This window comes from Arvicola amphibius, chromosome 8 (assembly GCF_903992535.2).
Source record: "Arvicola amphibius chromosome 8, mArvAmp1.2, whole genome shotgun sequence".
NCBI classification, from domain to species: Eukaryota; Metazoa; Chordata; class Mammalia; order Rodentia; family Cricetidae; genus Arvicola; species Arvicola amphibius.
In genome coordinates this window covers 105267687-105290329 of record NC_052054.1, presented here as the reverse complement: position 1 = coordinate 105290329, position 22643 = coordinate 105267687, and the positions used below count along the sequence as shown (strand labels likewise).

Below are 22643 nucleotides of genomic sequence, written 5' to 3'. Positions count from 1 at the left end.
ATCTCTGGATTAGGTATAACTTTCAAGGGCACACAATAGAGACTTAGAGACTTACTTTCTCCAGGTAGGGACCAGGCTTCTAATGTGTGAGCCTATGGGAGACATTTCCTAATCAGACAGTGGTAGTTATTTTTGTGTCTTGAAATATTGACAGTCTGAAAGCCCTCCCAGGAACTTGAGCATCATATCTTCCCATTTCCGTGCAGTACTTCAGTGACATAATTTGGAGGGGCTGAAAAGGGGAGGTAACTTCTTTTTCTTTATCTGAAAAGGTTAAAATTTAGAAGGCAGTATGAAATGTTTAAGTTACTATATTTAAAGTTTAGAAAAGAAACTTCATTTTTAAGTTCAGCTATTTACACTGTCAAAAATATTATTTATAATTGGAGTTCATTTTTGGATTGGGTTGTTTCCTTGCTGTTTAGTTTTTGTTTTTAGTTCTTCATATACTCTAGATACCAATCCTCTGTCAGATGTATAGCTGGCAAAGTTTTTATCCTATTATGCAGGCTACTTCTTCATTTTATTGACTGCTTTCTTTGCTGTACAGAAACTTTTTAGTTCATGAGATCCTGTTTGTTGATTATTGGCTTTACTACTTCCTGAGCAGGGAGCCTATTCAGAAAGTCTTTACTTATTCCTATATCTTAATGTGCATGCTTTATTTTTTTTCTATAGCTGTTTCAGAGTTTCAGTTCTTATGTTGAGGACTTTGATCCATTTGGAATTGATGTTTTTGCAGGGTGAGAGAGAAGGATCTAGGCTCTTCTTCCTGTAGACATTGAGTTTTACTATTACCACTTGTTGACAAGATGCTGTCAAATATCAGATGGCTATAGTAGTGTGGTCTTGTATCTGGGCCCTCAGTTCCATTGATCTTTATGTCTGGTTTTGTGCCAGCACTATTTTGCTTTTCTATTCATTACTATGACTTTATAGTATTACTTGAAATCAGGTATAGTGGTATCTCCACCAGCATTCCTTTACTTAGAATTGCTTTGGTTATCTGTATTTCCATATGAATTTTAAGATTTTTTTCTGTTTCTTGGAGGAATGTATTAGTTTTTTGATTGGGATTGCATTGAATATGTAGATTGCTTTTCGTAGGATGGCCATTTTATAATATTAATCATATGAATTCATAATCATAGAAAGTATTTTCATCTTCCAGTGCTTTCTTCAGTTTTATTCTTCAGTATTTTAAATTTTTCATTATAAAAATATTTTTTACATTTTTTGTTAGGGTTATTCCAGTGTGTGTGTGTGTGTGTGTGTGTGTGTGTGTGTGTGTGTGTATTTTAAGGCTGTTTTGAATGGGTTTGATGCCCTCATTCTTTCTCAGTAACCTTTTCTGTAGAAGGCTACTAGTTTTTGTAGGCTACTTATACATACTGATTCTTTGATAAAAATGTTCATTAGTTCTAGGAATTTTTAATGGATTCTTCAGGGTCTTTTATGTATGGGATTATATCATCTACAAATATACTTTGACTTCTTTTCCAATCTGTAGTTCTTCTATTTAGTTCTCTCCATGCTTAACAGGCACATACATGGTGCACAGATATACATGTAGGCAAAGTCTCCACATACATTAAAAAAAGACTTCATCAAGCCCTAGTATATGATCTATTTTAGAGAAAGTCCCTGGGCTGCTGAGAAAACTGCTGGGAATTATGCAGTGTTTGGATGGACTGTTCTATAGATATCTAAGTTTGTTTGATCTATGATGTTGCTTAATTCAACATTTCTCTGGTTTTTGTTTGTTTGTTTGTTTGTTTTTGTCAGGATGGCCTGTCAATTAGTAGTCATCCACTACTGTTGTGCTGGGGCTAATCTGTGACTTTTCATCTAATAGCATTTTCATGGGTAGACCTGTGTTTGACATATAAATTTAGAATTGGAGTGTTCTTCTGAAGAGTGCTCTCTCATTCAGTATGAAGTGACCCTTATCTTTTCTCACTAGTTTGGTTTGAAGCCTTTTTTGTCAGGTGTTAGGTCTGTGACACCTGTTTGTTTCCTAGGTTCATTTTCATGGGTACCCTTTCCATTCTTTTACCCTAAGGAGGACCTGCACTGCATTTCTTAGAGGTCACAAGTAGTTCTTATTTATTTATTTACTTATTTGAGATAGAGTTTTCTCTGTCCTGGAACTCACTCTATAGATCAGAGCCAACCTACCGCTGCCTCCCCAGTGCTGGGATTAAAGGTGTGCACCACTACCACCCAGCTTGGTTCCTCCCTTCAAAACTTTTTAAAGTTATCATTTTTTTGAGGATTTTATACATGAATACTATATTTACATAATTTCATCACCTCCCTCTTTCTCTTCCACCACTTCTTGTGTCTTCCTTATTTCCTCTATTCCCTCTTAAATTTCTGACTTCTTTTATTACATATATATGTGAGTGTGTGTGTGTGTGTGCACATGCGTGTGTGTACACACACACCTGCTGAGTCTGTTTAGTGTTTCTCATGTGACTGCTTGGGATTGGATATAGCCCACCAGGACTACTAGTAGAAAGCAGCATGAGAGAAATACCAAAGTCACGTACAGAGACAGGCCTTGCATCAAGAGGAGAGCTGATTCTCTCTTTCTCAGTAGCCACTAACTGCCTGTAGCTCTTCATCTAGGGTGGTACCTGTGAGATTTTCCCCGTATGGCTTGGCAAGTCAAATGATATTGTCACTGTGTAGGTCTTACTTATGCATCTGTATTTTTTAAGATTTCATGGGTATTATCTGCTATATATAAATGATACTACCTCACAGTAGACCTCCTGGTCTTCTTAATATTTCAGTCCCTCTTGTCCAGGTTCTTGCTTTTTTGATGCAGTCTTTACTTTTGGACTGGGGGAATTGAGACCATTAATAATCAAAATTATTATTGGAAGTTGTATTTGATTCCTGCCATCTTGTACTATTTGTTTTTTCCCTCTTTTTCTCTTGCTTAACCATTACTCTAGTGTTTTTTTTTTTCTTTTTTGGGCTTTATAAAGCTTGAATTTTTTCTCTTTAGTCTGAAGGATCCCTTTAAATATCTTCTACATAGTTGTCTTAATGCTCATAAATCCCTTTAGTCTATTTTTATCTTGTAAAGTTTTCATTTTTCCTTCAGTTATGACAGATAGCTTTTCTGGATATAGTAGTCTGGGTTTATAGTTGTTATCTTTCAGAACTTAAAGTACATCATTCCAGGCCCTCTTTGCTTTTAAAACAGAATAATCTGCTGTTGTCATCACCCTGCCTTTGTGACTTGATATTTCTCTCGTGCTGCTTTCAATGTATTTTTTATGTTCTGTATATTTTATGTTTTATATATGACAGGGGAGCTTCTGTTTTGGTCTGCCTATTTGATGTCCTAAACCCCTCCTATAGCTGAATTGACATCCGTTTTTCTAACTCTGGGACATTTTTTTTGTTATAATTCTTTTGAAAATGTTTTCTATGACTTTAGAACAGGATTCTTCTGTGCCTGTAACTTACAGATTTGGTCCTTTTAGAATGTAGCATGTATCTTGGAATTCCCATTGGTACCTTCTTATTATTTAATCTTGTCTTCACATTGGACTTTTCCAATTCCTCCACCATGTCATTTGAACTCAGATCCTTTGTCTTCTCCTGATCCTCCAAGCTTTAGTTATGAGACTTCTGGTACTCCTCTGACATGAAGTTCCTCTTTAATAAATTTCTTTTTCTTAGTTTTGACATGTGTTATTGATTTCCCCTTCTTAAACGTCAAGCTTCTGCCTTGAATCTTGCTTTTTTTTTTTTTTTTTTTTTTTGGTTTTTCGAGACAGAGTTTCTCTGTGGCTTTGGAGGAATCTTGCTTTTTTTTTATTAAATATTTTTTCTTGTATAGTTTCTGTGTGTTTTTATTTACACATTGTAGTTCAAACTAGTTTTTTTATTTAAATGATGTCCCCAATTCATTTGTTTATTCAACTTGATTGGCTGAATATTGGCTGTATTTGGCACTGGCTTAGGCCCTGGGATTGTAACTGCATCTTCAGATACCCTCGGTCAGTTTTCAGATCAGTGCAGAAATCATATGTAAATAGAGGATCCACAGTGCTTTTGGACATGTTGCTCAACAGAGAGTCGAACATTGAGGTGACAGAGATGCAGGAGCCTGATGGAGGTGATAGGAAGCTCTGCCTAGTAGAGCTTGTTTGAGTTTCTTATGATGGATGATATTTGAAATTCAGGTTGAATTCAGGTTGAGAGTTTGCTAAAAGAACCTTTAGGAGAGAAGAAAAACTTTCAGAACTGTGCATATAAAGATATAGAAGCATTCGTTCCTTTAAGTATAAACTGGTCATGGTAGGGACTGGGTGTCTCTGTCTTTATAGTAATAGTGTCTTGTCAGAATATAGTGTTGTCAATTCAGGCTGGGATTGCATTCTAGGTCCTTCACTTCCTGGCTCTGAGCTTTGGAGTGTGTGGGGAAGCAGTTAATTATGTGTGTTGGTGAAAATTAATGACTTAGAATTACCTAACATAGTCCTTGGGGAGTCATGGATGCTTCTAAAGTGTGTTTTATGTGTTCCTTTTACTTTTCTTGTAGCTTGTAGCTTGTGGCTACCTGATACCTGGCATACAGTAAGCAGGGAGTAAATATTTGTTGAAGAAGTTCAGTATTTTACAGTATTAGAAAAGCATCTGGTTAATTTTATTTGATGTAACATTTTGTGATGAGAAAGAAAGAGCATATGGCAAATTCACTACATTTTGTGATCTTTTTTTTTTTTTTAAAGAACTAAGTGTCATTAATGGGGAAACAGCAGAAGTTCAATCAGGTTTTCTGTGTGTTTGTATATGGGAACTAGATATAATTTTTCCCTTTGTATATAAAATATAAATTATTCTGTTTTCTTCCTTCCTTTCTTCCCTTCTCCTCCCTCCTTCCCTCCCTCCTCTCCCCTCCCCTCCCCTCCTCTCCCCTTCCTTTCCCTTCCCTTCCCTTTGTTTCCTTCCTTCCCTTTCTTTCTTCCCTTTTTTCTTTCCTTCCCCAAACTTGCTGTATAGCCAAGGATAACCTTGTCTGTGCCTGGAGTGCTGGGATCGCAGGTACGTACTTTCATGCCAGATATTACATAGTGCAAAGTATCAAACCTAGAGTTTATTATAAAGCATCTTGTAAAAGATACAAAAGCAGCCAGATGATGGAGTGGTATGGAGTGTAACAGAAAGTTATATCATTTGTTAGGTATGAGTAGACATGGGGGCTTATTTTAAAAGACTTTGTCCCCTAAGATCCATCTTACTTTTATTAGATTCCTTTGGAGGAAAATTGAACAAGGACTTTTAGCCCAGTGCACACAGAAGCCTATATATTATATCACTAGGTTTTTGGAAAAGAAAAAAAAAGTAGTTAAATAGTGGAAATCAGGAATTGTGAACTCAAATATGTCTATGAATTAGTTGATAGCAGAGGAATTTTAGAAAAGGACAAGGCAAAACTCTTTGTTGATTTGATGATGAAAAGATACAATATTAGGTGTGTGTGTGTGTGCATGTGTGTGTGCGTGTGTGTGTGCGTGTGTGTGCATGTGCACTTACGCAAGTATTGATAGTTGCCACGGCTTCCTCATAAGTCCCCATCCATTTTGATTGGAGGAGTTATGTTTTTCTTGGGGGATTTTGAGTATGTGATGTCAAAATGCTGTTCATTAGATAAGTTAATTTCTTTACCTATCCATTCTAGAAAAGTCGATTTCAAGCTGTTCTTCAGTGGATTATTTAATTTTTGCCCCAGAAAACAGTTTAAACACTTTATTATCAGATAAATTTATGGCAGTGTGTGCCGAGTTCTAAACTGATTTCTAGAGACTGTAATTAATAAAGAGTAATTTCATTTTTTGTCTTACTTTCCTTTGTTCCTGTCCAACTTCTGGCTGCTTGCCATTTGGTGGGAAGGGAATTCTTCAGGGGCTGGTCATATGAGATGAGGGACTGTTGTCCTAACAGCTTCATCCTCGGATACTCAGGGCACAAAGGGCTTTTACAGGGAGAAAAGTACGGGTGATCGGAAGGCTGTGTGCTGGATGGGGTGTTCTTCATGGTTTTCTTCTGATGCCTGCAGTTCTATCCACATAGCACTTGCAGGCAAGTCAGACCTCTTAGCATGGTCTGGAAAGATTGCTCAGCAGGTCCCAGACTCAGTTCCCGGCATCCACATGGTGGTTAACAACTGTGTGTAACTCCAGTTCCTGGGGATCTGACACCCTCTTCTGGCCTCTGTGGGCACTGCATGCATGTGTACATAAAATAAAAACTCAAACCTCAGCAGTTTCACCTTTTGTGTTAGTTATTGCATGAGCTTAAAAGTAAGGAGATGTGAACCGGGCGGTGGTGGCGCACACCTTTAATCCCAGCACTCGGGTGGCAGAGGCAGGCAGTTATCTGTGAGTTCGAGGCCAGCCTGGTCTACAAGAGCTAGTTCCAGGACAGGCTCCAAAACTACAGAGAAACCTTGTCTCGAAAAACCAAAAGAAAAAAAAGGTAGTTTTGTGCAATGTAGAAAGCTAGAATTTTGGTGGTCCTGTTTCTTCATGTTGTATATGGTTTTATTGATGTGTTTACTTTGTAAGAGTTTATCATATCAGACACTAGGTTTGTATACTTTTCTATATGCAAATAAACTGAGTTATACTGACTAAAGTTATTTAAAACAGGAGGAAAATTTATTGGTTTTACTCTGTACTACTTCTAATTAGTACACAACTATAATTGTGTTTTAATGATTTATTTTTATTTTATATACATTGGTATTTTGCTTCCATGTGTGAGGGTATCAGATTCTCTGAAACTTGAGTTATAGACAGTTGTGAGCTGCCATGTAGGTGCTAGGAACTGAACCCAGGTTCCCTGCAAGAGCAGCCAGCACTGAGCTTTCTCTCCAGCTCTTATAATTGGGTTTTAATTGAACTTATCAAGATGAGCAGAGCAGATTTGACTACAAAGTTTTGATATTCCTTTCCATCAGCAAACTCGCAATCTAGCCTTGCTCTTACCCCCCCCCCCCCCGTGGTGATTTTCTTTTTTAAAAAATTTTATTGATTTTTATTGAGCTCCATATTTTTCTCTGCTCCCCTCCCTGCTTCTGTCCTCTTCAACCCTCTCCCAAGGTCCCCATGCTCCCAAATTACTCAAGAGATTTTGTCTTTTTCTGCTTCCCATATAGATTAGATCTATGTAAGTCTCTCTTAGGGTCCTCATTGTTGTCTAGGTTCTCTGGGATTGTGATTTATAGGCTGGTTTTCTTTGCTTTTTGTTTAAAAAAGCACTTATGAGTGAGTGCATGTGATAATTGCCTTTCTGGGTCTGGGTTACGTCACTCAAAATGATGTTTTCTAGCTCCACCCATTTGCCTGCAAAATTAACGATGTGTTAGTTTTTTTCTGCTGTGTAGTACTCCATTGTGTAAATGTACCACATTTTCCTTAGCCGCAATTGTCCACTGTACCTGACTTTATGTTCTCCAGTGGGATATCCTTGTCATAGGTTTATTTGTTTTAGTACCTTCTTCTAGATTGGTTTCCTATGTTGCAAGTTTTCCAAGGCTCAGGTTGTTATCCTCTTTGAGTCGTACCCCTTCTTCAGAGTGTTGAAGCAAGAGCTGGGATCTGTCTTCACATGGGCTAATGTTAGGTCAGACACTGATGACAAAGCATGTGTGGGGTAAGTCCTCCATTCACTGAAATACTGACTTAGTGGTTAAGAACATCTGGAAAATTAAATGCAACTGTTAGGGCATACAAGCATATTTGTTCCATAAAGTGTGTGTATGTATTGAAAAATTACATTTGTTTATTTGTATGTGTGCATGTGTGCCACAGCCCACATGTGGAGGTCAGAGGAAAGCTTGTGAGGGTTGGTTCTTTTTCTATTATGTGGGTCCCAGGTCATCAGGCTTGGTGGGAAGACCATTTACCCACTGAACCATCTAGCTGGCTGTGATATTGGATGTTTTTGTTTATGCTTATTTAAAAGGGTAATTTTATAATTTAATGACTTGATTTTCGTTCTTGTATCATTGATGCTGAGTTCATAGTTTTGTATTATTATAAGTTAGAAATATAACAGTGCTTTTAGGGTAAAACATCTGTCAGTATTTCCATTATAAAGTATAATTTTTAAGAGTTTTAAAGTTAGCTGTAAAAATTTGTTCTTGGCTGATACGTAGTATACAAAAATCTCAGCCCAGGTTAATTTCCAGAATTTTTGCAACAGCATAAGCTAAGGTTACGTGGTCGAATTGGCGTACACTGAGCTCAGTTTTTGTTTCTGTCAGCATAGGGGAGGATGACAGATTTTAAAAATGAAAAAAACAGTATGAACTTTTTTTCTTGAGTTGTATTCATAGAAAACTGTTGCTTTAAAAAATGTTACTACATCATCTTAAAGGTAACCATTGAAGCCGGGTGTGGTGGCACACACTTTGAACCCCAACACTCTGGAGGCAGAGGCAGGAAGATCTCTGTGAGTTCAAGGCCAGAATAGCCTACATAGTAAGACCCTGGTCTCAAATAAACCAACCTAACTGTACCACCAAGAACAGCCTGCAGCCAAACTCCTTTGGGATCAGGCTATTGCAGCTCCTTTTAAGTTCAGCATTCAGGGCTGCACAGTGACTGTAGTCCCAAACACCTTTTTTTGTTTTGTTTTGTTTCCTGCCCTAGTTTGTTGAAAGGTAGCTTTCCATTTGTTACATAGCTTAGGTGTTTGCAAAGGAAGCCAGAAAATGCTGAAAAAAAGCCATCTTTATGCATGGTTGGAGACTTAGCCAGTAAAGCTTGAGAGCTTTCAGTTAATGTAATTTTCCTACTAAATCTCTAGGCAGGTCTTAGCTTGAAGCTATGAAGCATAGTGTAGATAAACTTTTTGCTTTTATGTTATTGCAAACGTGTATGCACATACAGTTCTGATGCATTTTACAGCTTATGGTCAGGTTTTTCCTTCAGTTCATTTCTAGAGTTTCTTTATAGTTAAGCCCTATAAGTAGGTTCCCTCCAGAATAATTTCATATGAGGTAGCTAGACTAGCTTTTACTTGACAGTAGATGCCTCTTGGTTACTGAATTGTGGAAGTACATGCATGTAAAGCCTTTAGGAAACATTTGAAATCTTGTCAGTTTTAAGTGAAACATGACTTTCTATGAAATATGAATTAGAATTAATACTGGGTTTTATGCATTCATTCAGAAATATAGTATCCATGGTGGAAAAAGAAATACCTTCCTAAAGACATGCTTCCTTCCTCCACAAGCACCCTGATTTAACACTGCCTTCATACTACAAAGTAATGATGCTATACTACTCTTAGGGCCAAAGGAAGTAAAAATAACAGCAAACCCTTACTTTCTAAACCCAAGCAACTTCATTAAACAAATGTATTTTGAGAATCATCCAAGAGTTCTTAGGAACTTGCTTTAGGTTCTTCATATCATCTTGACCAATGGCTGGGGCACCATGCTTTAGTGGACAAAAGCTCCCTTCTCCCATTGACTTCAGAGACTGTTATGTGTTGTTCTCTCTGAAATCATCTTTGCTGAGATGCTATCACTTTTGCCTAGGTGGCTTACTTTAAGAGAGATGGCTGCTCATGTTGTCAGGACTCATGAGAACTAAGTGCTAGAATCTTGAGTGTGGATGTCATAGTGGCATTAAGCAAATGTTTGATTCACAGATCCTAAGAAGTATGTGTGATTCTGTACAGAGATGCTCTTTGGGAAAGAGGAGATCATGTTCTTCTCAGAGGCATAATTAGTTGTTCTCATTACTTGCTGAGAGGTAATTTCTTACCATTATTTCTTTAGTTTAAATTGCAATGGATCTGTTACATAGTGCTTTCACTGGAATTACTCTTTTCCCAAGAAAACCTGTTTCCTTTTAGCAAAGAAAAGCAGATTCTATGGAGACCTCTTAGTGAACAAGAACCAGTAAACACACACACACACACACACACACACACACACGCACACACACCCCTCTACCCATTAAAATTTATGTCCATGAAATATTTCCAATTCCAGTAAAACACCACAGAGTTTGTTCTAGTTTTCCATTTACATCTTTTTTCTCTGACACGAGAAGTCTGGATTTTATTACCTAATATATATTTCTGTGAAGAATGGCATGGAGATTTTGATTAGATTGCGTTGAGTCTGTATATTGTTTTTGGTAAGATGGTCATTTTCATAGAATTACACCTACCAATCCATGATCATGGGAGGTCTTTTATTTTCTAGGGCCTTCTTCGATTTTTCTAGAGTTTTAAAGTTTTCTTTGTAGGATTCTTTGTCTGTCTGTCTGTCTGTCTGTCTGTCTATCTATCATCTATCTATAATACTATTGTTTACCTGGTAGATAGGGTTCCTTTTGAGTTCCTTCTGACATTTTACTCATGCATTGCCTCTTATCAACATGAAATAGGCCATTGTGTCTCTGGTAATACCCTCTTTGTCTAAACCCCCAGCCCAGGTAATTATTCATGTGTGTGTGTGTAGACCAGAAGTCAAACATTTTTCTTTATTATCTAAGAGCCACCCACTTTGTTTTTTGTTTTATTTTTTGAGACAGGGTCTCTTACTGGGACATGGGTCCCACTGATTAGGGTAGATTAGTCAGTAAGTGAGGCCCAGGGATTTACTTGGCTCTGCCTTCCCAGTCCCGGATTATAGGCATATGCCATCATGCCTAGCTTTTTTTTTTTTTTATGTGGGTGCAGAGATCAAACTCATGTGCTCATGGTTACGTGGCAGCACTTTGCTGACTGAGCCATTGCCCTAGCTCCACTATCCCCGCTAATTATTCCTAGTCTCTTAGTAGAGATCAACCATATGGAATATGCCCAACCTGGAATATGGCTCTTGCTTCAGTGCCTGATGTTCCCTTGTCCTCAGATACTTTTTACTATAACTATCTGATTTTCAGAAATGGTCTGCAAATTAAATTTATTTTTCAGTGAGTTCCAGGATATTGAAATATATCCGTGAGATGTGAAATGCATTTGCTGCAGGTTGGTATGATTGATGTGAGAGAATTTGAGGTTAGATACTACTTAAGTCCCTACATAAGTAAAAACCTTAGATGTAAATGATCTTTATTTTAGTTGACAAGTTAGCAAAACATTTAGGTTATTTGCTTTCCTGGGTAGTATTATATTCCTGTTTTGATTCTGTGTCAAAAATCATTGTGATTCTAAAAGGAGGAATAGTTGATTCAAGCAAACTTTACAGCCCTATCAGTAGACTTCCAGGAATACAAACACAGAATTTTCTTTAAAAAGAATTTTCTTTATCATTTCTAAGGAGACTTGGATCTTTTTTCTTTACGAGGAGGCACATATTGTTCATATTCCTCTGACATAGGGGAGTGTCAGTCTAGTCTCTGTGGGTATGTAGGTCTTATAACTGATGGGACAGCTATAAAAAACTTGGTGAAAGTAAAATGTTTTAGAACCCACAACAACCAAAAATTAATGAAAAGCCCCTTCTTGAGTTCCAAGTGTTTCTGGCAGTGCTCACTAGTGTTTCGTCACACGACGTCAGTGAAAGCTTAGTTCTGCACACATCATTGCTCTTTGTCTCGCACATGCTGTCGTGCCACACAGCAGTGAGTGCTGGTGGGAACAGCTTGCCTCAAGTATGAGGTTACTCTTTATTATAAATGGTATTTTTATCTGTACATAAGAAGTTTTCTCCTTTTTAGAAACATAATGTCTTAATGTTGGAAAATGAAGACCTTTAATATTTTCCTATTGTCATTCCTCAAGATAGAAGTGTAAAAATTAGTATATCTTTGAGCTGGATAATGTTAGAATGTTTGATTTTTTTAAAAAATGTTGTTTGACTTACAGACTGAGTTTCACAAAAAACTACTAAATGAATTTTGCTTGACAAATAGTTCATAATTGTCAATAATTTTTATATTGCCCCTAAACATACTTTTATCATTTATAATATATATTACTGAGTATTATTCTCACTATTGATAACTATAAAATCAAGAAATTGATCAACTCTAAAAATGTTGAACTTTTATATATGTATTTTATTAGTATGTCCTGTAGTATCAAATATTCATCCAAGATATAATTCTTTTTATAAAATGAATGTACCCATATTAAAACTTTATTAAGGCTTTAATAAATGATAAAATTATATGAACACCCAAGAATTGTTTTAAAATAAATTTCATGGCAGTTGTGATGACTGAAGCTGTAGTGCTGTTATCTGGAGGCTTAAGCAGCTTGATTGTTGAATGTTTGAAGCAACCTGGTCTACATAGTGAGTTGTAGGGAGCCTGAGCTGTAGAGTGAAATCCTGTCTCAACAAAACTCAGAAAAAGAAAAATGATTTATGATATTTTACTGGTAATTTTAAAATTTCTAAACCTATTTTATACTATATACCTAGTGTCACATAAAAATGTCTTGAGTTAAAGATATTGCAAGATGAAAAAGTTTAAGAAATGATGGTCTAGTTATTCTAGTTTAATTCTCTGCTGTGATCATTGGTGCAAGAATGGACATCTGACCCATATCAGCCCCAAAGAATCTGACCTTGGGGTTCTTGCAGAGTACTTTAGTGAGAGCTTCATTTCTTCTCCTGGGTTAGCTAAGAAGATGAACATAATCTGAAGTTACTTATGTTTGTCTCCTTCATCCTTCTCTATGAAGACAGGCAGTGCTGTGTCAATAGAGAGCTAATATTAAAGAAAACTGAGCGGGACTGACATCCCCCCTTTATGACGTGCATGTATGCACGTGTGCACACATATGCTGGAATCAGAAAGCAAACCCTAGAAATATCAGTTGAGACCCTTAATCTTAATCTGATGGGAGTGATTTGTTTTCACATATATCAATAGTTACTTTAAAGATGCACCTGTTTTCTAGGTTATGGTGGTAGATCAGAAACTTTCTGTTTTACATCGTAAGGAAAAGACTCAGAGTAAGAAAGGGCAGATTATATTCCAAAGAGAGAAAAGGCATTGGTAGTCAGAAAGAGATGATATAAAATTAAGAAAAGCCCAGAAAAGTAGAGATTATGCAGAAAAAGTAGAAAGCCTTTTCAGCTTCAATGGCACCTGAAGCTACAACTACAAGGGAGGATGTGCAACACTGATGATGACCTGCTGGTATGCTTAGCTTCTGCAGAAAGCCCATAGCTCCTGAGAGCCCTAAATTCAGTGGGAGATTTGGTTTAAAAGTGTTGGTGCATAGTAGGCTGTCAGTAGAGAGGTAGCCCATTTTGTTGCTCCTTATATTTGAGAATTTGGTAGCTAGGACTCATCTTAGGAAAAATTTTATTGAAACTGGGAAGATGGCTCAGTTGGTAGATGCATGCTGACCTCAGTCTCTTGAACCTGCTTTTAGGAAGAAGAGTACCAGCTTCATGTTGTTCTCTGATCTCCACATGTGCACTGTGGTGTGCACACAACACACACACACACACACACACACACACACACACACACTAAATAGTTTAATAGTGTAAACTCTTGAATAAGAGAGCACCTATTGAGAGTCAGCTTCTTGGGAACTTGAAAGCAAGGACTGTTACAGCTCTGAGCCTGGGCCCAGCCTGGTTCAGTGGTTAGGTAGGAGACAGCCACAGGAGACAGTTAGGCAGGGCAAGTTGAACATGATCTGACTGAGAAATGTAGTTAGCAGAGGGCTCAGTCTAAATGGTTCCATGATCAGTGTCCCCAACCCTGTGGCTAGGAATTCTGAGCCTATGACTGGAGGATTGCTTGGTCTCTGGAACTGCTTCCTTTCTGCTTGTGGTTCCATGCAGGGTAGTGCTAAGAGCTGTGTGCCCTGGTCCAGCAGATCTCTCTGTTTCCCCTGCCTACTCCCTTCTGCATAGAATCTGAACAGGCTGAAACTGGCAGGCAGAGTGCTAGTTCCCCCAGTTCTCCCTTTCACAAGTAGAACCCAATGTTCTGTTTACTTCCTCCACACTTTAGCACCCTTGGAAGACTCTTAGAATGGACAGCCGTTGCCCTTGGGTACGTATACGGGGGGCGGGGGGAATTGGAGAGGTAGCTCTAGATCTAGTAGGAACTTGAGTGGCTCAGAGTCCACAGGCCCAGAGTAAATTCCTTTATGCAAAGAATGAAAACTTCTACCATGATTGCAGCCTTTAAGCTGACAGTTGACCTTGACTGACCTGATTCTTAGTCCACATTCAGCACCAGCCTGAATGTTAGAAACACTGCAAGAGTCTTGAACTCCATTTCACTACCTGACCCTCATCCAGAAGATTCTAGCCTTAGAGGACCCAGAAATAAACTCTGATTTTGTCATTTAAAGTCTTCTTTCTTTTTACTGTATTATTGCTTTTTATTTTTTAAAGATCTCTTGTTTTTATTTTTATTTTTACCTTCATCTAATTTTATTTCTATATTTCCTCTCTTTTTAAAAAATATTTATTTATTTATTATGTATACAATATTCTGTCTGCGTGCATGCCTGAAGAGGGCACCAGACCTCATTACAGATGGTTGTGAGCCACCATGTGGTTGCTGGGAATTGAACTCAGGACCTTTGGAAGAGCAGGCAGTGCTCTTAACCGCTGAGCTATCTCTCCAGCTCCTCTCTTTTCTTTTTGTTTGTTTTTGAAACAGAATTTCTCTATGTAACAGTCCTGGCTGTCCTGGAACTTACTTTGTAGATCAGGCAGGCCTTGAACTCACAAAGATCCACCTACCTCTGTCTCTCGAATTCTGGGGTTAAAGGCATGTGCCATCACTGCCTGGCTTCCATATTTATTTTCTAATGGAATTTTTATCTCTTACTTTTTCTCTTCTCCTTTTCTCACTTTTTTCTTTTTCTTTACTTTCAGTGAACCCTACTTCTTTATTATATTTTGCCTTTCTTATTTCATCTATTTATTATTACTACATTTGCTTCCATCAGTTTTAAATTAATAGTCTGTTCTATTTTCATATTGCATGATAATTAGTGATGTAGACATTGGCTTTATGTGGTTTGTTTTGGTGTTGTTGCTGGAATAGCTGTTCTTTTTCTCTTCACTGTATGGTATTGGGGTTGATCTTTCAATAGAAAGCCGCTCACTAAGAACACCCTAAATAATGCCAGAAGAGATACTTATTCCAGCAGATGTATAAATTACAACTGAGAAACTCAAGAAATATGAAAAGCAATATGACCTCCCAAAAGTTCACAATCCTTCAGTAGCTGAATCCAAAAGGACAGAATGGTTGAAATGTCAAAAATTACAGTATTGCTTGAAAATTACCAGTGAGGCTGAAGAGATGGCTCAGCAGTTAAGAGCACTAGCTGCTCTTACAGAGAACATGGGTTTAATTCCTAGCACCCGGTAGCTCACAATTGTCTGTGAACTCTAGTTAGCAGCCTTATGCCCTCTTCTGGCCTCTGTTGGTACCAGACATGCACATGTGGATAAAAGATTCATATTTGTAAAATAATAAAAATTTAAAAAATGCAAAGAAATCACCAGTGAGCTTAGAGAGGATTCAAATAAACGGATGAATGGGGGTAAGTAAGTAAATTTAAGACCTTGACAAGAAATTCAAGAACTTGGATAAAAAAGAACAAAGAGATAGAGAGCTTGGAAAAAAATAACAATAACACTATAAACTTGGAAATTAAAGTATATTAAGTCAAAATTTAAAACTCATTAGCAAGCATCCAATAGTAGAATAGACTAGGTACAGGAAAAAATGTCAGGGGTGGAGACACACACACACACACACACACACACACACACACACACACTGATAACCATACATCTAAGACCTTTGGGGCATGTTTAAAAGATGAAACTATAAATTTGGTGTAGAAGAAAGAAAACTGAGTGTCTTAGTCAGTGTTCTGTTGCTGACTAAGAAACACCATGTCCATGACAACTCTTATAAAGAAAAGTATTTAATTGGGGCTGACTCATAGGTTCAGAGGTTTAGTTCATTATCAGCATGGCAAGAAGCGTGGTGACATGCAAACGGACATGGTGCTGGAGAATGAACTGAGATACATCCGAATGCATGGGCAGAAAGTAGAGAGAGTGCCCCTAGACTTGCCTTGAGCTTCTGAAATCCCAAAGCCCACCCCCATACCCACTCTTAATCTCTCTTAAGTATTGCTACTCCCTAATGACCAAACATTCAAATATTTGAGCATATGGGGACTATTTACTATTCAACCTACCATAATGAGACATAGACTAAAGACAAAAATCTTAATATAATTATATCAGAAAATACCCCAAAATCTAGTAAAGCAAAGAATATCCAAGTGTACAAGGCATCTAGGATCCTTAAAAGACATGCCTAGAAAAGAAACTTTCCATGCCATATTTTCATTAATGTATCAAAAATAAAGAACAGGGGCTTTGAAATTGCTCAGTGGATAAAGATACTTGTTGTCAAGTTTGATGACCAGAGTTTGATGACCAGAATCCATATGATTGAGGAAGGGGAGAACCAGTTCCCTAAAGCCATCCTCTATCCTTTCATGCTTGCCATGAAACATTTGTATCCACTCACTGAACACACAATAAATAATAAATACGCATAATAAGTAAATGAAGAAAAATACAGGACAAACAGTACTGAAAGCTATAAGAAAGAAGTGTTAGATAACTTACAAAAGTAAATCTTTTAAGATAGTAGCAAACTTAGAAACAGATATTCTAAAGACGTCAAGACTATGGGCTTATTATTTCAAGTCCTGAAACAAAATAACTGCCAATCATGACTACTTATAGCCAGAAATTATCCTTTACAATCATAGGATAAATAAAGACCCTTCGTGGTAAGCATAAACTAAAACAATTCATGACCACTAACCCTGCATGTCTGAAAAGTGTTTAAAGGGTTATCATATGTAAGTAGAAGAAAGAATATACAAAGTATGAGAACTTTGGAAAATAAAGTACATCTTACCAGGAGAACAAACAACGGGAAGTAGGAAAGAACCAATCATTTTCTTTTCTTTTTGTTTTCTTATTTATTTATTTTTTAATTAAAAAATTTCCGCCTCCTCCCCGCCTCCCACTTCCCTTCCCCTCCCCCTCTCCTCCCCCTCCCTCTCCAGTCCAAAGAGCAGTCTGGGTTCCCTGCCCTGTGGGAAGTCCAAGGTCATCTCGGCCTCCATCCAGGTCTAGGAAGGTGAGCATCGAAACAGGCTAGGCCCCCCCACAAATCCAGTATGTGTAGTAGGGTCCAAATCCAGTGTCATTGTCCTTGGCTTCTCAGCAGCCCTCATTGTCCATCATGTTCAGGGAGTCCGGTTTTATCCCGTGCTTTTTCAGTCCCAGTCCTGCTGGCCTTGGTGAGCTCCTATTAGATCAGCCCCACCATCACAGTGGGTGGGTGCACCCCTCGTGGTCCTGACTTTCTTGCTCATGTTCTCCCTCCTTCTGCTCCTCATTTGGACCTTGGGAGCTCAGTCCAGTGCTCCAATGTGGGGTTTTGTCTCTATCTCCATCCATCGCCTGATTGAAGGTGCGTGGTTGATCGGCAGTTATGATTCACCAGACAAGCTTTAATATATATAATTCAGTTTTAATAAAGAAAAGGAAAGGGAACTTACAAATCCAAGGTTCCAGCGAGGAGCGCAGGAAAACAAAGAGCAGGCAGGCCGCAGGCCCGCAAGATTTTATAAGTCAATATTAGCCTAAGGGGGACACGCCTTTAGCCAAAGGGGGACACGCCTTTAGACAAAGGGGGACACGCCTTACAAAACAAGGTTTTTGGCTAGGCTTCCCCTTCACCCGATGAAGGTTCTATGGTGATATACAAGATATTCATCAGTATGGCTATCGGATCTGGCCATTTCCAGTTCCCTCTTCTCAGCTGCCCAAGGAACTAGCTGGGGGCATCTCCCTGGACACCTGGGAACCCCTCTAGAGTCAAGTCTCTGCCAACCCTATAATGGCTCCCTTAATTAAGATATATACTTCCCTGCTCCCATATCCACCCTTCCTATATCCCAAGCATCCCATTCCCCCAAGCTCTCTCCATCCTCCCCTTCACACTTTTCTCTCCCCATCTCACCTTACCTCCATCCCACCCCACCCTCAAGTTCCCAATTTTTGCCTGGCAATCTTATCTACTTCCAATATCCAGGAGGATAACTATATGATTTTCTTTGGGTTTACCTTCTTATTTAGCTTCTCTAGGATCACGAATTATAGGCTCAATGTCCTTTATTTATGGCTAGAAACCAATTATGAATGAGTACATCCCATGTTCATCTTTTTGGGTCTGGGTTACCTCACTCAGAATAGTGCTTTCTATTTCCATCCATTTGCATGCAAAATTCAAGATGTCATTGTTTTTTTTAACTGCTGAGTAGTACTTTAATTTGTATATATTCCACACTTTCTTCATCCATTCTTCCATTGAAGGCCATCTAGGTTGTTTCCAGGTTCTGGCTATTACAAATAATGCTGCTATGAACATAGTTGAACAAATGCTTTTGTAATAAGATAGGGCATATTTTGGGTATATTCCCAAGAGTGGAATTGCTGGATCCTGGGGTAGGTTGATCCCGAATTTTCTGAGAAACCGCCATAATGCTTTCCAAAGTGGTTGCACAAGTGTGCATTCCCACCAGCAATGGATGAGTGTACCCCTTACCCCACAACCTCTCCAGCAAAGGCTATCATTGGTGTTTTTGATTTTAGCCATTCTGACAGGTGTAAGATGATATCTCAAAGTTGTTTTGATTTGCATTTCCCTGATAGCTAAGGAGGTTGAGCATGACCTTAAGTGTCTTTTGGCCATTTGTACAACTTCTGTTGAGAATTTTCTGTTCAGTTCAGTGCCCCGTTTTTTAATTGGGTTAATTAGCCTTTTAAAGTCTAGTCTCTTGAGTTCCTTATATATTTTGGAGATCAGACCTTTGTCTGTTGCAGGGTTGGTGAAGATTTTTTTCCAGTCAGTAGGTTGCCTTTTTGTCTTAGTGACAGTGTCCTTTGCTTTACAGAAGCTGCTCAGCTTCAGGAGGTCCCATTTATTCAGTGTTGCCCTCAATGTTTGTGCTGCTGGGGTTTTACGTAGGAAGCAGTCTCCTGTGCCCATATGTTGTAGAGTACTTCCCACTTTCTCCTCTATCAGGTTCAGTGTGTTCAGATTGATATTGAGAATCCATTTGGACTTGAGTTTTGTGCATGCTGATAGATATGGATCTATTTTCATTCTTCTACAGGTTGACATTCAGTTATGCCAGCACCATTTGTTGAAGATGCTTTCTTTCTTCCATTGTGTACTTTTAGCTCCTTTATCAAAAATCAGGTGTTCATAGGTTTGTGGGTTAAGATTCAGGTCTTCTATTCGATTCCATTAGTCGACATCTCTGTTTTTATGCCAATACCAAGCTGTTTTCAATAATATAGCTCTGTAATAGAGTTTGAAGTCAGGGATGGTAATGCCTCCAGAAGTTCCTTTATTGTATAAGATTGTTTTGGCTATCCTGGGTTTCTTGTTTTTCCATATAAAGTTGATTATTGTCCTCTCAAGATCTGTGAAGAATTTTGTTGGGACCTTGATGGGGATTGCATTGAATCTATAGATTGCCTTTGGTAGAATTGCCATTTTTACTATGTTGATCCTCCCAATCCAAGAGCAAGGGAGATCCTTCCATTTTCTGGTATCCTCTTCAATTTCTTTCTTCAAAGACTTAAAGTTCTTGTCAAATAGATCCTTCACTTCCTTGGTTAGAGTTACCCCAAGATATTTTATGCTATTTGTGGCTATCGTGAAAGGTGATGCTTCTCTGATTTCCCTCTCTGCTTCCTTATCCTTTGTGTATAGGAGGGCGACTGATTTTTTGGAGTTGATCTTGTATCCTGCCACGTTACTAAAGGAGTTTATCAGCTGTAGGAGTTCTTTGGTGGAGTTTTTGGGGTCGCTTATGTACACTATCGTATCATCTGCAAATAACGAAAGTTTAACTTCTTCCTTTCCAATTCGAATCTCCTTGATCCCTTTATGTTGTCTTATTGCTATTGCTAGGACTTCAAGCACTAAATTGAAGAGATAAGGAGAGAGTGGACAACCTTGTCATGTTCCTGAATTTAGTGGGATGGCTTTGAGTTTCTCTCCGTTTAATTTGATGTTAGCTGTCGGCTTGCTGTAAATAGCCTTTATTATATTTAGGAATGACCCTTGTATCCCTAATCTCTCCAAGACCTTTATCATAAAGGGGTGTTGAATTTTGTCAAATGCTTTTTCAGCATCTAATGAGATGACCATATGGTTTTTTTCCTTCAGTTTATTTATATGATGGATTACATTGATAGATTTTCATATGTTGAACCAGCCCTGCATCTCTGGGATGAAGCCTACTTGATCGTAGTGGATAATTTTTCTAATGTGTTCTTGGATTTGGTTTGCCAGTATTTTATTGAGAATTTTTGTGTTGGTGTTCATGAGTGAGATTGTAATTCTCTTTCTTGGTTGAGTCTTTGTGTGGTTTTGGTATCAGGGTAACTGTAGCTTCATAAAAGGAATTTGGCAATGCCTCTTCTGTTTCTATATTATGAAATACATTAAGGAGTATATCTATTAGGTCTTCTTGGAAGTTCTGGTAGAATTCTGCATTGAAACCATCTGGTCCTGGGCTCTTTTTTGGTAGGGAGGTTCTTGATAACAGTTTCTAATTCTTCACGACTAACAGGTCTATTCAGATTGATCACCTGGTCCTGGTTTAACTTTGGTATATGGTACTTATCTAAAAAAATGTCCATTTCTTTTACATTTTCCAATTTTGTGGCATACATGCTTTTGTAGTAAGATCTAATGATTCTCTGAATTTCCTCTGTGTCTGTGGTTATGTCCCCCTTTTCATTTCTGATCTTATTAATTTGCGTGTTCTCTCTCTGCCATTTGATTAGTTTGGATAGGGGTTTGCAAATCTTGTTGATTTTCTCCAAGAACCAGCTTTTTGTTTCATTGATTCTTTGGATTGTTTTCTGTTTTTCCATTTTGTTGATTTCTGCCCTCAGTTTGATTATTTCTAATCTTCTACTCCTCCTAGGTGAATCTGCTTTTTTTTTCTAGAGCTTTCAAGTGTGCTGTTAAGTCTCCAATGAGTGCTTTCTCCGTTTTCTTTAAGTGGGCACTTAGTGCTGTGAACTTTCCTCTTAGCACTGCCTTCATTGTGTCCCATAGGTTTGAGTATGTTGTGTCTTTTTCATTAAATTCAAGGAAGACTTTAATTTCTTTCTTTCTTTCTTCCTTGACCCAGGTGTGGTTCAGTAGTTGACTGTTCAGTTTCCATGAGTTTGTAGGCTTTCTGGGGGTAGCATAGTTGTTAAATTCTAATTTTAATCCATGGTGATCTGACAGGACACAGGTGGTTACTAATATTTTTTTGTAACTGTGGAAGTTTGCTTTGTTACCGAGTATGTGGTCAATTTTCGAAAAGGTTCGATGAACCGCAGAGAAGAAGGTATATTCTTTGTTATTTGGGTGGAATGTTCTATAGATGTCTGTTAAGTCCATTTGGTTCATTACCTCCATTAAGTCTCTTAATTCTGTTAGGTTTCTGTCTGCTTGACCTGTCCATTGGTGAGAGTGGAGTGTTGAAGTCTCCTACTATTAATGTGTGTGGTTTGATGGCTGCCTTGAGTTCTAGAAGTGTTTCTTTTACATAAGTGGGTGCTTTTATATTAGGGGCATAGATATTCAGGACTGAGACTTCATTCTGATGAATTTTTTCCTGTTATGAGTATAAAATGTCCCTTTCTATCTCTTCTGATTGATTTTAGTTTGAAGTCAACTTTGTTAGAAATTAGTATGGCCACACCCGCTTGTTTCTTAGGTCCATTTGCTTGATAAACCTTTTCCCAACCCTTTACTCTGAGCAGATGTCTGTCTTTGTGGTTGAGGTGTGTTTCTTGTAAACAGCAGAATGTTGGATACTGTTTTCGTATCCAATCGCTTAGCCTGTGCCTTTTTATAGGTGAATTGCGTTCATTGATATTAAGTGAAATTAATGACCAGTGGTTGTTAACTCAGTCATCATTTTTTTTTTTTGGTAGTAGAGATTGTGTGTTTCCCTTCTTTGAGATGTGCTGGTGAAGGGTCGCTAGATGTCTGAGTTATTGTGGGCATTGTTGGACTCCTTGGTTTGTGATTTTCCTTCTATTACTTTCTGCAAGGCTCGATTTGTGGCTAGGTATTGTTTAAATTTGTTTTTATCCTGGAATATTTTGTTTTCTCCATTTATAGTGAAGGAAAGCTTGCCTGGGTATAGTAATCTGGGCTTGCATTCATGTTCTCTTAGTTTCTGCAGAACATCTATTCAGGACCTTCTGGTTTTCATGGTTTCCATAGAGAAGTCAGGTGTAAGTCTGATAGGTTTACCTTTATAAGTTACTTGACCTTTTTCCTTTGCAGCTCTTAATATTCTTTCTTTATTATGCATGTTTTGTGTTTTGATTTTAATATGGCGAGAGGATTTTTTTTTTTGATCCAGTCTATTTGGTGTTCTGTAAGCTTCTTGAACCTTCATAGGAATATGTTTCTTTAGATTGGGAAAGTTTTCTTCTATAATTTTATTAAATATCTTTTCTGGACCATTGAGCTGTAATTCTTTTTCTTCTACCCCTATTATTCTTATGTTTGGTCTTTTTATTGTGTCCC

General features: G+C 38.0%; 1 protein-coding gene across 6 annotated transcripts in view; it reads left to right on the top strand.

Moving 5' to 3' along the window:
* Dis3l2 (DIS3 like 3'-5' exoribonuclease 2) overlaps nt 1-22643 on the top strand; it is a 363987-nt gene that overhangs the window by 74330 nt on the left and 267014 nt on the right. For 5 of the 6 annotated variants that reach the window (XM_038339064.1, XM_038339061.2, XM_042055512.1 and 2 more), the window contains one exon: nt 5026-5067. The exons of the other annotated variant lie outside the window; for it this stretch is intronic. In XM_038339064.1, coding sequence (XP_038194992.1) covers nt 5026-5067 — 42 coding nt within the window. The remainder of the gene's footprint in view (nt 1-5025; nt 5068-22643) is intronic. 6 annotated transcript variants of the gene reach the window in all.